The sequence below is a fragment of the Denticeps clupeoides genome, unplaced genomic scaffold, assembly GCF_900700375.1.
Source record: "Denticeps clupeoides unplaced genomic scaffold, fDenClu1.1, whole genome shotgun sequence".
Classification (NCBI taxonomy): Eukaryota; Metazoa; Chordata; class Actinopteri; order Clupeiformes; family Denticipitidae; genus Denticeps; species Denticeps clupeoides.
The window spans coordinates 154,870-172,109 of record NW_021630036.1 but is presented as its reverse complement, the minus strand read 5'-3'; the positions used below and the strand labels follow the sequence as shown (position 1 = coordinate 172,109).

At 43.9% G+C, this 17,240-nt stretch overlaps 1 protein-coding gene across 3 annotated transcripts in view; it reads left to right on the top strand.

Moving 5' to 3' along the window:
* Window positions 1-4,081: 4,081 nt before the first annotated feature.
* The window catches only part of LOC114781121 (myomegalin-like), a 45,328-nt gene continuing 32,169 nt past the window's right edge, over window positions 4,082-17,240 (top strand). Inside the window, exons 1-3 of one of the 3 annotated variants that reach the window (XM_028967824.1) lie at window positions 4,082-4,225; window positions 9,299-9,351; window positions 10,302-10,369. In XM_028967824.1, coding sequence (XP_028823657.1) covers window positions 4,200-4,225; window positions 9,299-9,351; window positions 10,302-10,369 — 147 coding nt within the window. In that variant the 5' untranslated portion in view covers window positions 4,082-4,199. Of the gene's footprint in view, window positions 4,226-6,649; window positions 7,156-9,298; window positions 9,352-10,301; window positions 10,370-17,240 lie in introns of those variants that run through there. The other 2 variants (XM_028967823.1, XM_028967825.1) reach the window with 2 other exon arrangements.

Here is a 17,240-nt window from a genome sequence, read left to right as displayed (position 1 = left end):
TCAATTTCAGTTTAATTTATGTCTTGAAGTTGGGTTATTTTTACAGTACATGATTTGTTCATGTGAGTATTAAATTACTTTACTTTACTTTACTTGGCAGACGCTTTTATCCAAACCAGCATTTTTTCTTTTGGTTTCCATAGATTTTGAGAATATTTACTGCTAAATGGTGCCGTAATATATGTTCATATGTGACAATATGCAACCAACTAAAACCAAATGAAAGTTTTCAGTGGGATATGATGTGATAAAATATGTTTTCCACATTAACAATGACATCACTATTCTTTTCAGGTCAGTTCTCTGCGATACAATCATGACATGAAAAAAAAATCATTTGATAAATGCCATAAATGTACAAAATTTGCCTTAAAATGCTTCATTTGTTCCATGACTATAAAGAAATATTACTTTCTCATATAAAAAAAGACTTTGATTTATCAATTTGGGAATCAGCACCATAGACAGCTCATCCTCATTAATCATAAAACAGTGTAATAATGTACTGATGGTTTAGAAGGAATTCTCGTCAGGGAGTTAATGCATTAAAACCCTCGATCATCACGGGACGGGTTCGGTAAAGTTCCAGACAATGGAGCTAGACGGATGGATGAATGGACAGACGACTGATAATCAAGGAACGAGGCGTCTGTTTTTAATTAAACTCTTCTGTGTGTGTATGTGTGTGTGTGTGTGTGTGTGTGTGTGTGTGTGTGTGTGTGTGTTAACAAGAGTTTCCTGGCCCAGAATCCAACGGCTCTGATTAGACTGATTAAGATGTGACCAAATCGGTGTGTCAGGTCATTTCTGTCACAGTCCCTCACAGTAAGACACGTTGGACACTGAACTGGTTCTTACAAATTTCTGTAGTCCTTGCACACTCTTGGTTATTTAAAACAGGGGACTAGTGGTCTCATGTACACACTCACACTCACAAAGTAGTAACAATACATGACTGAATATATCCATAATATATGTTTAAGATGTATGTACCTGAGTAAATGTACTGTGTGTGTTTCTGATTTCACCCACTGCAGGCTGGTACTCTGAGGGGAGTACGGAGGAATGTGATGCATTTCCTTGCTCTCTTATTCCCCTGCAGTGTTTGAATCTGTATGTGGACACAAACACACACAAGAATGACACTGAGAATGATTATTGACGTCTGTGTGTGTGAGTGTGTGTGTGAGTGTGTGTGAGAGAGAGAAAAACAGGAATGCCTGAGCAATCTTCATTGTTATGACGATTTCAAACAAACCAGTCACCTGATGATGGACAGAGTGATCGGAGTGATGATAATATGACACACTCACACGCACACACATGCACTCACACTCACGCACACACTCACTCACTCACACACGCACTCACCCACGCACACACACGCACACACTCACTCACTCACACACGCACTCACCCACGCACACACACGCACTCACACACACACACTCACATGCACATACACAGGCTGTTGTATCATCACGATTTGGGGTGCGAAGGGGAATGCATGACTTTACTCTACTCTACTTTACTTTACTTTACAGTACTACACGTAATGTCCGTATTAATGCTGCCACCTCCTTCCTTTTACTTCCTGTACGTCACCAGGGCCCAGCTGTGACATCTATAAACCCGACCTGTGTCATACTGGCGGATAATACAGTGATAAGTCTGAATCAGAATGTGTGTGTATTTGTCTTATTGTATCGACGACGTCCACAGTCATCATTCTGAAACAGGAGTAAATGAGTAAATCTGCAGCACATGTGGACAGCGTTGCTCTGATTGGAGCCACATTATCAGGACGTGATGTTATGTTAGTGGCGCCGCCCCACAGGAGCCCAAGGTTGGTGTCCTGCTCTCTTCGTAGAGTGGCTGTAGACATGCAGGTTAGCTCTAGCCTTGTGTGTAAATGCATGTGTGCTCGCTGGCCAGTGGTGGAGGACGTACTGAAGCTGAGTACTTAAGTAAAAGTACAAGTAACCTGCAAAATATGTACTCAAGTAAAAGTAGAAGTGCTACATCAACAATCTTACTTAAGTAAAAGTAGACTTTAAAGTATTTTTTTAAGTAAAATTACTCACACAATGGTTGTCTCAACATCTGAGGTGTGCCATTTTGTAAAAGCATAGTACATATACTGACTTATGCCTGTACTGATGTCATTGCTCGTAATGACATCAGTACATGGTTCAAAATTTTTAAAAATGAACTATGAACGTGAACTAGTTCTTTTTCAGTGTGAACTGGCACAACAATGTGTCAATGTGTCAATGTGAGCTGGACATTATGCTAGCAAAGACATTAAGCTATCTTGTCTGAGCTAATAAACCAGTTTTATCCTACCACCGCATTAAAAAAGTAATGAAGCTACACTGGTGTGACTTTTATACTATTTCTGTATGTCAGCATACATTTCGCTAGATAATAGTATCATAACATGTCATAACATACCCAAAAGCATAGCATACCATAGCATAGCTTACCTCTATATGTTTATCAAGCCGGTCTACCAGCTCCTGCTGCTAACTGACTGAGCTAATAAAAAGCCGGATTGGTAGGAAATGGCAAACAACGGCAGAAGGCGATAGACAACTATTTTTTCATGCAGGATTTTGAGGAAATTGTGTTCATAAAATGTAACGAGTAACAGCATAAATTGTAGAAATGTAGTGGAGTAGAAAGTACAGATAATTGCCGCAAAATGTAATGGAGTTAAATAAAAAGTATGCATAAGTATACGTAAAAATGTACTTAAGTACAGTAACGAAGTACAAATACTTTGTTACATTCCACCACTGTCGCTGGCTTTAGAACAGTTGCATGTATTTTTTGGACACCGCGTAGTTCTGTTTCTGACCACTAGGGGTCAGAAGACAGAAGTCACCCAGCCAGCAGTGTGTTGCAGGCAGATCTGTGCACTTTTTATGTGTTTGCACGGTCATATATCGTTCACTGCAACTCATGTGGATGCCGTGTGTGTTTGTTAAATGATGCAGAAAGTGAAAACACACACACACACACACACACCGTAGTGTTTAATACATCTAGATTTTTTAAGGGTTTCTTAAAGAGTAACAATTAAAGTTTAAAATCTACAAGCTCTACATACAGATGTGAACTGTAATTATAATAGAAGACCGCTTTCATTGTTATTATAAAAGATGAAATGATTAATTATAGTCATCATTGTCCATGGTGTATATGTAGAGGAGAGGTGAACTGATCTTGACACGTTGGTGAGAAACTGGCCTGGTTGGACATTTTCTGCTGATAGCCGCCTATAGGACTCTAATACACCACGTCAGACCTGCCTCATTATACATAACTGTACAGTAATAACGTCTGTACCACCGCATTTCCTGACCATGAAGAACCCAGGGTCAGAGGAGGACCTTTTCCTTGCCATGTCAAAGCTGAATACATTAAAACGGACTGATTGATTGATGGAGTTGATTGCATGTTAATGAAATGCCAGCTTATCAAACTATTTTTTTATTTATTTATAGATTTTAAATAAATGGACATGGAACACCACAGTGGCAGAAACCTGAGGACAAACTCATCTTCTAAATGTCACACACACACACGTAGACACACACACACACACACACACACACACACAGTGATGGCTGACTAAGTGACCTAGTTAAGGATCTACTGAAAACACACAACACACACAGCAACATTCCGGGATTCAGTAGATCTTCCAACATCCATAAATGACATTTCTTCTGCACCACGTGCTTTATAAAGCTGCTGAATATTTTGTGTTTTTCAACCTGCCGTTCCAGCATAAATACGCGCAGAACTGAGTATTGTACAGTTTACAACAGACAACGTAGAGAAGACGGAATGTGAGAACCCGCGTCCCCCGTCGCCGTCACTGTCGCATGTGTCCGTTATCTGACGCGCGCGTGTCCGCCAGGGTGGACAGGAGGACCGGACCGGACCCGACAGGACAGGAGGACCGGACCGGACCCGACAGGACCGGAGGACCGGACCGGACCCGACAGGACAGGAGGACCGGACCGGACCCGACAGGACGGGAGGACCGGACCGGACCCGACAGGACAGGAGGACCGGACCCGACAGGACAGGAGGACCGGACCGGACCCGACAGGACCGGAGGACCGGACCGGACCCGACAGGACAGGAGGACCGGACCGGACCCGACAGGACGGGAGGACCGGACCAACATGGATCCGTGGAGCGCAGCGCTGAGGTACGGAGACCAGGCGGGGTGGGACACCTGGACCCGGGTTCATTTACACTGCAACGCGGGCTTATAATTTATTACATAAAGTTATAATACAGACAGGATTTAGTGAATCGTTTAGGTTTAATTATTGTGAGTTGTGAGGTCACTGCCATATAAAAACGTGTGTGTGTGTGTGTGTGTGTGTGTGTGTGTGTGTGTTTACTCGTGCTGGACACTGTATTCTCTATTTGTTCAGGACATTGGTGGGAGGTGCGTGTGATGCACTTTGAGTCGGTCGCCAGGTCATCTTTGGGAGATGAAGGTCCATATCTAGTCTTCTGATGGACAGCTAGTGTGCTGAGATCTATGTGTAATATGTTATACATGTCAGTCAACAGACTGTTGATGGGCCACATTTCTCATGTTCTCCATGGTTCTCTGTGAACAATGTAGTCCCTTCTTTAACATAGCAACCAACATACCAACCTTACCAGCGTCAAGTTTGTTTGTATCACACGATTAAATTCCAGTCCTTTCCCAACTTCCTGTCTTACTTTCCATGGGCCATGTTCAGTCATCTTGGAAAGGAAGCTCGTCCAGGTTGGTGAAGATGAGGAAGTAGTAAAGGGGATATGAACTATGCCGATACCAGATAAGATGGTGCTGGGAATGCACGGTATGGACCAGGCCTGCAGAATCGTGCAGCAGACCGAGCCCAACTTTTTAATCATGCTCAGTATGACTGTAAAAATGGCCGTATTTTCCCACCACGAAGCCCTGGTTTACATGAGAAGACCGTGTTCTGGGGTGATTACAGCTACGTGTCAGAGGTGGGCCGGCTTGTTAACAGCTGCTTTAATGTGGAAGTTAATTATAGGGAGCACATCTCTCTCTAACTAGATAAGCCACCTCTGCTTTCAATCTGCGTGTGAGAGAGGGATCCAGCCTCATACACTGGCATGTGCCACACATGTGTGTCGGGGCAGTTGGGCTCCAAGGACTGAAGAAAGCACTAGAACAAAACATGCACTGATCCTTTTCCCAACTGTTCTAGTCTGGCACTGTGTGTGTGTGGCCTAGCGGGTAAGGAAGTGTGCTTGTAATCCCGAGCCACCAAGGGCCACTGAGGTCCCCTTGATGAAGGTCCCATCCCCACACACTGCTCCCCGGGCGCCTGTCATGGCTGCCCACTGCTCACCAAGGGTGATGGTTAAATACAGAGGATGCATTTCACTGTGTGCACTGTGTGCTGTGCTGCAGTGTTTGACTTTTCTAAAAAAGATGTGCAGTGGTTGACAGAGTAAGTGTATTCAAGAAGTCAGCTGTGCTGGAACACAGCATGCCAGGTGGCAGGTTCCATGGCAGCTGTGCAAACACAGCAGGAGCCACGTGTGAAGGTGGAGGGGTGGCTGCCCTTTTAACAGTAATGCAATAGTGCATTATATTATCTGAGTAGTCACGCGTACGTGTTGAGGGTGGGCGTGTCTGCTGTACAGGAACAGCAACCGATCAATAACCTGCAATAAACCCGTCTGAGTTGCACCATTTAACATGTTCAACGTTCTGGCCCCATTCGAAGTGAATAGAAAGCAGGTCCAGCGCGTACGTGCAAGCCCTGTTATAATTTATATATTATACCAAGCTTTAGTCTGAAGAATTGTGCGAGGAATTCATTACATTTTATTATTGACTGCCAGCTCTACTTATTAGACGGACTTAACATAATAAGAGATGACCAAGCAGCTCCCTGAGCGTGAAATTTCACAGTCTGGTCTTTCTTAAACAGAGAAAGACATCAGCAGAATTCAAAACTACTCATACGGTCAGGAGAGCATGATCACTGGATCTTGAGTCACTGTCGCAGATGACAAAAAATAGAGGAAAATAAGGATGTTCATCATCAAATGGAGGATAATAGAGGCCCTTTAAACTGGACAGGTCAGCTGTTTGTGTGGCTTCATGTTCAAGGCAGGGTCTGGCCGTGTGTGTGTGTGTGGTTCTGTGGGAAAAAGGATGGTTTGCAGGCACCCTGCTGCTGTAGTGTGAAGTACTGTGTGAACTTCCACTCCACCAGAGACGAGATCTTCCACTGACCTCATGCAAACTTTTCTGAGCTGGTCTCGGAATTTCGGACGCTCGGGCAAAACATTCCAGAACACAGCCACACCCCAATAGCGTGCAGCTTGTTAGGAAATATTAGGAAAAGTGTATTGGAAGTTGCACCCAGGGCCTGCTCTTCCAACTACTGGAATGTTGTTTTCAGAGTTTGAACACAGAGGATTAGGCAAACACACACACACACACACACACACACACACACACACACTGAAATCTTCTTCAGTAGCTTTAACTGAGAAACCTGTCTGAACGTGTGTCTCTCCACCCATCACAGACACACACACTCCTCCCTACCCCTGGTATATTTTACCCGAGGTAACAGGCCAAACGACAGTATAATAGAGACTGCTCAAGTCTGGGCAAGAAGAGCAGCCACGCGTACACACACTGAGACTTGTACTTGGAACAGATCAGCCTTTCAGGACTGGGAATGTGTGTGAGAGTGTGTGCACCTTCACGCCGCTTCTGTTTACCGCTAACACGGCACTGCAAGTGACTCTGTGTGTGTGTGTGTGTGTGTGTGGACACTCGGACTGGCTGGCTGGGTCCTCGACTGCCACGTCAGATGGCTGAACATGGGCTCTCGCTCCTGGGGAGAAGTGTTGAGCTCCAGCAGCAGGGAGAAGCTAATGCTATGGCTAATGCTAAGCTAATGCTAAGATAAGGAGAGTAGATTGTGGTGACTGGAGACCTGTTGAACTGTCTCTTACAGACAGTTTTTTTTTAAAACTAAAGCCTTGGAGAGAACTGGAGCAAGATCATTTTATTCTTTTTTTTGTTTTGTTTCCATTGAAACTTTGAGTGGAAAGAATGAGTGGATTTTTGTACAGAGGCAGGTAAGCTAAATGTGGTGTAGTTCTGTGGACACCTGTGGTATTTTTCAAGCAACATATACAGTTTATTTACATGCAGACGTATATTTGCACTAATGCTATAAAAACGTATGATTAACTCTGTCCGTATTTTTTTTAGAATCACTGTGAAATGTTCATATGATTAATTTAGGGTCAGATGTGAAACATATGTTGTATATATACCATTCTTAGTGGACTTACTCTAGATTTATGTAAGATTTGTGTGTGTTGGTGTGAAATGGAAATGGACGTAAGTGTGGTCATGTGGATCTGAGGTATGATGATTGCCTCCCCAACCCATCATCTAGCGTGCTGACGATGATCTTCTGGGAGCAGGTGGTGTTTAAGTTCACTGCAAGCCTTTTCCTGCCTGTTGGTGTGTGTGTGTGTGTGTGTGTTTGACTCATACTGATCACACTCATACTTGCAGGACCAGAGACATGCAGAGACGCCGTTAATGCAAATCTATTCAAATACGTACTCACTCGTGCATTAAATTTGATTTCGTGCTTTAAGCACACAGTAGTGTTCTTTTGTGGACCCCATAGTCAGCAGACATTTTGCCAGATTTTATTACTCGATATTCCACAAGTGGCTTTCTGTAATGTGTAAAGTCTCCAATTATCATGAAGGTGAGAAAAAATATAGCCAATACTTTCAGGATTCAGTGTCCTGCACAGGGACACAATGGCAGTAAGTGGTGCTTGAACCTGGGACTTTTTGGTCTTTACTTTACTTTACTTTACTTTACTTTACTTGGCATACGCGACTTCAGGAGGAAGACACCAGCAATTCTCATTTGGTTTCTGTAGATTTTTAGTTACGAAACTCTGAGCCCTGATAAGGCCGAACTTGTCAGGAATAGAACATGCGGGGGAATTGTTAAGTGCTAGACGAGTTTTTTTTTCTTTTTGTTTTATGAGTGTGTGTGTTAGTGTGTTAGTTTTAAACTCGTTTGAAATACTTTTTGAACAAGCTGGTTTTCAAATGTTTCTTAGAGGTGGTAGTAGTCTCGGCTAGTCAAATGGAACAGGGCAAGTTGTCCTACCAGCCAGGGACAACGAAGGAGGACAGAGTCGATTGGGATCGGAGACCCCGTGAAGGGGGAATTTTTACTCTCATTGGTCTTCTGGTTCATAGGCGAGTTTAAACCCCACTAGGCCATTACCGCCCATGGAATCAGCTGGATAGATGGGCAAGACACAATTTCAGGCTAATGTCACAAGACGTAGGGATTTGCAGATTTATCCATGGAGAGCTGGATTGTTTCCTCCATGTCAGGACCTGATAATTCAAAAGATTCAAGATTCAAGATTCTAGATTGGTTTATTAACAGTATATACAGTATACCGTGCATTGAAATATTTTTCACACAGACCCCCCTCCTCCCCGCATAGTGCAGTCATAAAAGAAAAAAATATATATATACACACTAAACATTTAGACTCTAATTTGGTGTATTTCAGACAGGTCACTTAAGAAAACTGGTTTTATGGCAGTTTTATATTTGTATTAAATAAGGCCCTCAAAGTGCATGAGATTAATATAGCCTGACAACACATGTCTCTGTAACATTTTTAACTATTATAGGGAGCTTCAGTTAACAATCAGGAACACAGGACGAACATAAATCTCCGGTCCCAACCCTGGAATAATCATGACAATTATTCCCAAAAATATTTATTGATTGCGTACCGATTTTTGATTCTCTCACTCTCAGCCTTTTGTGTTTTTTTTTTAGAAAATCCGCTGATCAGCATTTTGACATTTGTCTTCAGGAATGAGTTTATGAAAAGTTTATGCAACTTTCCTTACATAATAGAACCTAGACAACCAAGAGCCAGGGAGGTGTTGTGTTTTAAAATATTTATTTCTGAATGGTGTGTCATGCATCAATTTCCCTGAGGAAATGTGAAATAGCTTTTATCCACTAAATAAACACAGATGACTTTTAATTCATTAATATGAATTAAATAGTTGGAAGTTGAGATTTACAGCTGTGATATGAGAAGCCTTTGATGTTAATTGGACGCAGCAGGGTGTGTGATACATGTGTGTATCAGTGTGTAAACATGTTGAGAGTGTGTGTGTATAGTTGTAAAGGGGAGTGTCTGTGTGTTTTCAGGCATTATGGAGAGAACAAAGCAGGACGGCCCAGGAGCATGTGTGTTATGAGTGGTGAGTTTTAATCACACGCGCACACACACACACACACACACACACACACTTACAGAAACACACACTTTTACACACTCACACAAACACACACATGCACACACACACACACACTCACGCACTTACACTTACAGAAACACACACTTTTACACACTCACACAAACACACACACACACACACACACACACTCTCACGCACTTACACACACTCAAAGTCACACACTTTTACACACAAACACACACACACAGACTCACACACTTACACTTACAGAAACACACACTTACACACTTACACAAACACACACTCACAGACACACACTTAAACACATACACATGCACACACACACACACTCACAGACGCACACTTACATACAAACACACACACACATGTACACACACTCATGCACTTACATACACTCACAGACACACACTTTTACACACTCACACAAACACACACACATGTACACACACAGACACACACTCTCACAAACACAGACACACACACACACTCACGCACTTACACACACATACAGACACACATACAGATTGACACTTACTATCTCCCTTTGTGACTGTTTTATGACGTTGGACGTTGTTCTAATTATGTTGGAATGAGTAAATATTTAAATACATATAAATGGTGAATACAGTGCTTCATTCTGCTGTGCTACATATTTTTCACATTGCTGGGTAAATCATTAGCACGTCTTAAAACACACTCACACACATTATTAGAGGCCTATGTGCAGTGTAATGGGTTTGTGCCGAGCCAGAAGAACGCTGCCAGCCTTCCTGATTATGCCCCGTGGGAGCTCCTCATTCGCTCTCACTTGGACAGAATAGTATAAAGGTTCACTATTGTCCACGTTGTCCACATGATTTCATTTACTTTTTATTTATTCATGGCGCCACTGGGGTGAACTTGTCTGTCTTTTTTTCCCCTCTGACACACAGACCTGGGGAGCGAGGAGGCTGAGAAGGGCCGCCCTGTCCAGACCCACAGCCTGCGGGAGTTTGAGCAGGTTGGTGTGTGGGTTTTGTCTAATTGCGTGTATTCCTGCTCTGACTGTTTGTTAAGCTCTTCGGCATGTGTTCATTGGTGTGTTGTATGTTATTCAGAAGTGATTTCAGTTGGTCAGAAAGGAGAAACTTTTATTCAGCAACATCACACAATGTTCATCTTCTACTGTTTAAGAATTTCACACAATACAACTCTGAGCACATTTTCTATCAATCCTCCCTCTTCCTATCACACACACACACACACACTCTTACACAGATAAACCCATGCAACACTTACAGTAGACACACACACACACACACACACACACGTACTCTTTCAATAATATCTCTCATTGGTCCATGAGAGAAATTGGAAGCATGTGTGCCGGCCGAGGGAATTGGAAGTGACCACAGAGAACACTTGAGCTGATGTGAGTGGAAGGTTTACGAATAACTGAGGCCATTAAAGCCTCTGGACAAATTAGACACCATTAGCTAGCCTGACGTGTTATTCTGCTCCCATTACGCGGGACAGACGGGCCGACAGGTCTCCTTCGCCGCGATGTAAATCTACCTCTTACGCTTCAGCCATTCAGGGGTCTTCGTATTTGCCTGTACGCATGTGTGCATTGTAGTGATAGGGCAATAAATATTATCATATTGCGTTTTTTACACATCACTTCATTTTGACATTTTCCTGTGGATTTTTTTTTAAATAATCTATTTAAATCATGTTTTTCCTTTATATTACTGCCTGCATGTGTCTGTCTTTGTGTGTGTGCGTGTGCACATGTGTGTGTATTCACGCTTGCTTGTTCACCAAAAAATAGGTCAGAATTTTCTGGATCAACTGCTGCATATGTCTGGAGGCAATGCTGGGTTATGTGTGTGTGTGTGTGTGTGCGCGCTTGATATTGCAGCAGTGGCTGTTGGCTGTCGTGGTTCTCTTTTTTCGTCTCTTGTGCCGTGTCCCCTTGTCTCGTCTCCTAAGCAGTACCATGTGCCTCCGCAGCTCAGTGAAACACACATGGAAAGCTTTGCGCTCCTTTCTTTCTTCTGTCGCGATGAAATTGGCTGTGATTGGAGGGTTATTACTCTCTGATGATACCTGATACAGTTACTCTGAATTACTTTCATTTCCAATCTTGCAGAGAGAAAGAGCGAGAGCGCGAGGATGGACAGAGAGCGGATGGGTTTGGGGTCGTGGGGATTTCTGGCTCCGCACGTAGGATTAAAACCTCTGTCTGAGTTACTTTTGCGCCCCCTACAGTCGCTTCTTTTCTTTTCTGCATAAAGAATAGGTAGTAAACAGTAGGGTAAGTACGAACATAAGCACTAATTAATCTTATTAAGCCTGCTTTTGTGATGTATGTGTGTGGATTGTGAATAGAAAAATGCTAATTTTTCCATCAATTAAAGTACATTTCTGAGCGCAATCTAAACTAACGACCGTAAGGTGAAGCGAAGTCCTCGGAGTCGTCATGCCTTCCTGTCAAAATCCTGTCTGGCTGAACAAAAAAATACTTTCAAGTCCCCGCGCGGACCCGCTGACACGGGGTCACTGTAAATGAGAGGAATACGGGTCCATGGGCAAATTCCCAGAATGCCTCACTACACGCTCGTGTGACCCCTGTGAGGTGAAATCGGATTTGCTCTGGCCGCTGTAATGAGACTGCGTGTGTGTTTGTGTGTACTAGAATAAATTCATAAGTGTTGTGCATTTCAACATTTTTTATGGTTTCCTGGGGCCGTATGGGAACAATTACATCCAGAGAAAATATGGAGGGAAAAAGCAGAGTTTCTTTTTTGTTTTATGAATTGCATCGGCACTCGGTGGCCTAATGTTGCAATTACTGTACAATAAAGTCATGCTTTCACCCGAGGTCTGCGAACCTACAAACCCCACGCAGGCCATAAATCCTGCCATCCCTGCAGCCAAATTGTGCTCTGAAACGGGATAATAACGAAGAAAATGCTCGAATTGGCGGATTTAATGAGACCTCAGATGATGAATGAACCATGGATGGAATTCTTGAGTGACAGTCGGATCGCTGCAAAGCGTTTATTTTTTTCTGTTCCAAATGCAAACCGGTCGGAATCATGGGAACCTTTTAGGTGACTGAGCTGATGCACACATGTTATGAAGGCTCATGATGGCTGGCAGCGGGGCAAAATGTGAAAATAAATGTGATGATTGTGCGTTTGCCTTTGTAATTTCTTTATTTTGACCTCATGACTCAACTTCAGAATGAACTGGATCGTAATACGCAGTCAGCAGCCGCTCTCTAGTTGCATCAGCCGAACGTTTTCCCAGTTGCTGGTACCAAAGCCGGGTTGAAATCTGGATATTTTAGCTCATAAACTGCTGTGAAACGTCGAGTTCCCACTCCTGCCTTTTGATTGTGACCTCTTACCGTTTTGTGTGTGTGTGTGTGTGTGTGAGCAAGTAATCCAATTTTCAGAATAGCTAATGTGTATTTTAATGACCTAACTTGAGTGTCCTATGGCCTTGCAAAAATATTTTCACTGCCTTGAAACTCACGAATTGGACCATCAAACCTGCGTGAGTGTGTGTGTGTGTGTGTGTGTGTGTGTGTGTGTGTGTGCGTGTGTGTGTGTGAGAGAGAGAGGCGCTCTCGCTCTGGCACTCTGACAGTAGTATGGAGTGTGCTTGTAAATACCGGCCCAATTACCTGTAATCCCGCAGTAATAGGAAACAGACGCGGCCTTATTTCATTTATCAGGAAGGTGGAACCCAAACGAGCGGCCTGTGTTTCCCCGGGGGTGTAAAATAACCTCGCCCAGGCTGAACCGGAGGGTTTAATGCCAGTGTGGTTTCATCATGTCCAACTGTGGACTTTTTAGGATCACAGCCGCACTCTTCTCATTTCAGGAAGTGCCTGGGGTACGCTGCATTCGGATTGGCTGGTCGTCGGGCAATGTAGAAAATAAAACTTGGTAATCAAGTAAAGATGTCATCCATGCTGTGCTGACGTCTAGAGGTAAAATAATGGTACACAGGACCCCAACGTTCTTACTTACCGCTCTGTGGTGGAAAGAATGGTATAAAATGACAGCAGCAGGACCCAGAACCTGAACATTGCTCATGCTAAGCTGACCATGATGCAATTGTGCACACAAACAGGCACCACCATTGTGTTGTGTTGTATTTGTATTGTATTACTATTATTTTTATTAATTCAACTGACCTGTAGACAACTACATTGTAAAACTGGGCTTTTGATACACTTCTGCGTTTGCAGCTAATACACTTAGTTCATCGCGTCTGCAAACTTGTCCCACTGTTCCAAAAGCCAAGTGACACAGATAGAACCCTGGGACAACTATTTAATATAAATACACGTGCTTCCCAATCCAATGAAATGAATTCTGCACTCCCAGCAGCACCACCATTTATTAACTTTCTTTATGAATTATGTTTTCATGTGTGTGTGCCTTTATGTTTTCTTTTTGTAATTAATTGCATGTCTGTGTGTGTGTTTTTTTGTATGGTCTTGGTAAGGTCTGCCCCCTGGTGGCTGGAGTCAGCACAGCGCCGCAGGTTTAAACAGAGACCATGTCTCACTCAGCACCTGCTGTAATATTTGTTATTCTTGTGTATGAATCTGTCTGATGCGTTAATAACCCTCGGCGTCAACCGAGGAGTGGTTTTTGTGTATGTGCTGACAGTACACAGGCAGGCTTGTGGAGGACGAGACTGCTTTGTGTGTATGTTCGTAAATGTGTGTTCATAACCCACCCTCCCGCTGAGAGATGGGGGGGAAAGAAGTGGTGATGTGGTGGCTTGTGGGAAGGGTCTGAACCTGATACTGTAATTTAGTGAGGGGTAAACATGGGGAGACGGAGCCAGGACGGTCCCGTTTGACGCAGTGAGACGACCGCGAGACAATCTCAGCTGAGGCCTGCGCTGCTAACCAGACCGTGTTCTCTGATGCAATAATCATAAAAGTCACGAGTTTCAAAACTCCGCTTAACAAATTTTATATAAAAAGAATAAAGTTGGTGTTAAAAATTAGAACCCAATAATGGATCATCATAAAAACCACTACGATGTTGTAGCTGGTCTTAAATACACAGAGACTTCTTAACAGTACCAGATTTCCCATTTTGGAATGCTGGTACCAGTTTAAAGAAAACCAGGCAAAGCACAACAGCAGCACAATAAGAAGGACATTCAATTTAAAGGTGCAAAACTACTCCATGGCTTGGTTTGTAGGGTCACAGTTTCATTTGGGTTCGATTTCACACATTAGGGACAAGAAAACACATATATTTTTGTATTCTGTAGTTTTGTTGCAACAATCACCTTTTCTTACATCCGTAGATTTGATCATGGATGAAGACAACTTTGTTTCATAAGAAAGTGCTTCTCAGCATATTTAAAGTGTTAAAATATTAAAATACTAGCGTATTAGCATTATTCACAATATAAACATAAATTACTTGTGTTTGCCAGGTTAGCCCCTACAAACATTCAGCTGTTTAAATAAAAATACTTTATTTTACTTGGCTTTTTAAATGTTAGTTGTTCTTCTAGCAACAAATCGGTTCCAGGAACAATTGGTTCCGGGGCAGTGGTGGCCTAGTGTTCCGTAATCAGAAGGTTGCCGGTTCGAATCCCGATCCGCCAAGGTGCCACTGAGGTGCCACTGAGCAAAGCACCGTCCCCACACACTGCTCCCCGGGCGCCTGTCAAGGTGATGGGATAAATGCAGAGGACAAATTTCACTGTGTGCACCGTGTGCTGTGCTGCGGTGTATCACATGTGACAATCACTTCACTTTACTTTCTGTTGATGGCTGATCTGCAGACTCCTCAGTTTTGCTGTGAAAAGGACATTTTCTCCTGATCAGAAACAGGATGATGAGGGAGGGACAGAAGTGTAAAGTTGATTTATGGAAATGAATAAAACCGGGCAGTGGTTTTTGTACCAATTTATTAATGTTTTTCCATCCTTATTATATATCCACGTTCTACACATAACAGACATACAAATATCAGACCTTGGGATCAGTTCACCACTGTGTTCTGGGCCGTTCCCTTCTCCCCTCTTTGTCTCTTGTCCCCCCACTCCGTCTCCAGCGCTCTCTTTTTCTTTTTTCCGTCCCTCCCTCTCTCTTCCCATAAATGAGCTCACTTAATCTCTGGCCGTCTCACAGGACTCACACCTCTGAATGCATTTTAGTGAGAAGCAGAGGAATGGAGAGCCTCAGATCTCCGGCCAGCGGAGAAACGCCTTGGCGTGGTTTCAGGGAGTCTCCGCCCACTCCGGCCCCTCCCTGCCGTGTGGCGCTGCGCTGCTGATGGGTTTAAGAGAGCCTTCTGACATCCGTCTTCTGTGATGCCCAGCTGAGCGTCTTCTGAACACACTGCCCAGCATCAGGATGTGGACGAAGAAGCAGCATCCTGAAGAAGCACCATGTAGTAGACGGACGTGAGATGACCCGTCATGTCTGGAGAAATGTGCTGCACATTTCGGTGCATATGCACATTAGTCAGCAGGCAGAAGTAGTTCCCTTGAGGTCGGGGAATTTGCTTTGTCGTGAGAAAGCACGTATTTCATTCTTCCGAGGTGTGTTTTCATAATGGCCGTGGAAGCTGTAAAAAAGTGAGCATTTTATAGCCAGTGCACACAGACGATACGATTTCACATGTGCCGGTGATTTACGACGTAGAGACGGATGCTCATTACGCAGACTGCCGAGGAGTGCAAGGAACACGAGATAAGGAAATGAGGTGGGCGGAGCCAGAGCTGTAGACTGTCGGCCTGCTGCATCCATCCAGCGCTGCTTCAGTGAAGGGCTCATCCGTCACAGGCTGCCCAGGGAAAGGCCCCCTTCCAGGGTAGAATATCACAGGCCGCAGGGGCCCAGAGAGCATCAGATCCCGAGCCAAGAACGTCTCACACTGGTGTACGCTTTCAGACGGGGAAGTGGTGCATTCTGGGATGGAAACTGCAATCACGGATCCAGATCTCCTGCAGGGAGCAGATCCAGGGTAGATGTGCTGAGGTCAAGACCTGAGCTGTAACGAGAACCACTGGACTGAGGGGCACGAGGTCCCAGCAATATTCCGTACATTACAGTACACTCATGCATGATCACTATACGTACAAATTAATAATTCATTGCCCCTCCCCTAATAATGACCCCGTCAGTCACTTACCTCACAAAATGGCTGAGTGTGAGTGTGTGTGTGCGTGTGTTGATCCCCTTTCTTTTCCACCCAGCTGAAACTGTGGGACACAGGGGTGTGGAACACTGAGTCAGACCCTGTTTTCAGCAGGAGTGTGTGTGTGTGTGTGTGTGTGTGTTTTAAACTTCATTTAAGGCTGGCACACATGCTGGAAAAGCTCATTGCTTTGCAGATGCCTCGGCGCCGAGCCCAACACACACACACACACTTACACAACATTGGCACCCAGCACTGCCACCACATCTGGCAATGATTTGGGAGAGAAGGATGGAGGGGGAGGAAAAGAATGAGATGAAAGGAGAGGGACGCGAGACGAGGATCTGAGCTGCGCGGGGATCTGTTCGTACCTGGAATCATTTGTGAAGAGAAAGAAATAAAAACCTTTTAACAGTTTTTCACAAACTGGCTGTGAGGCGAGTGTGTGTGTGTGTGTGTGTTGTTTGTGAATAGAGGACTAGTGTCATTTCAGCTGCTGTGGTCCCGCTGTAATGGAGATCACATTTATTTGCGCCGAGTTCCAAATGCGTTTGTCATCTTTCCCGCTTCTCCCACACTGCCGCCGTATGAGAGAGTTTAATGTTTTACTCAGACGACACGGCAAATTCAGAACAGTCATTACATGCTGGGAGGACTAGAAATATTTATTACAGCGCATCTGCTCCATAAACAGCAGTG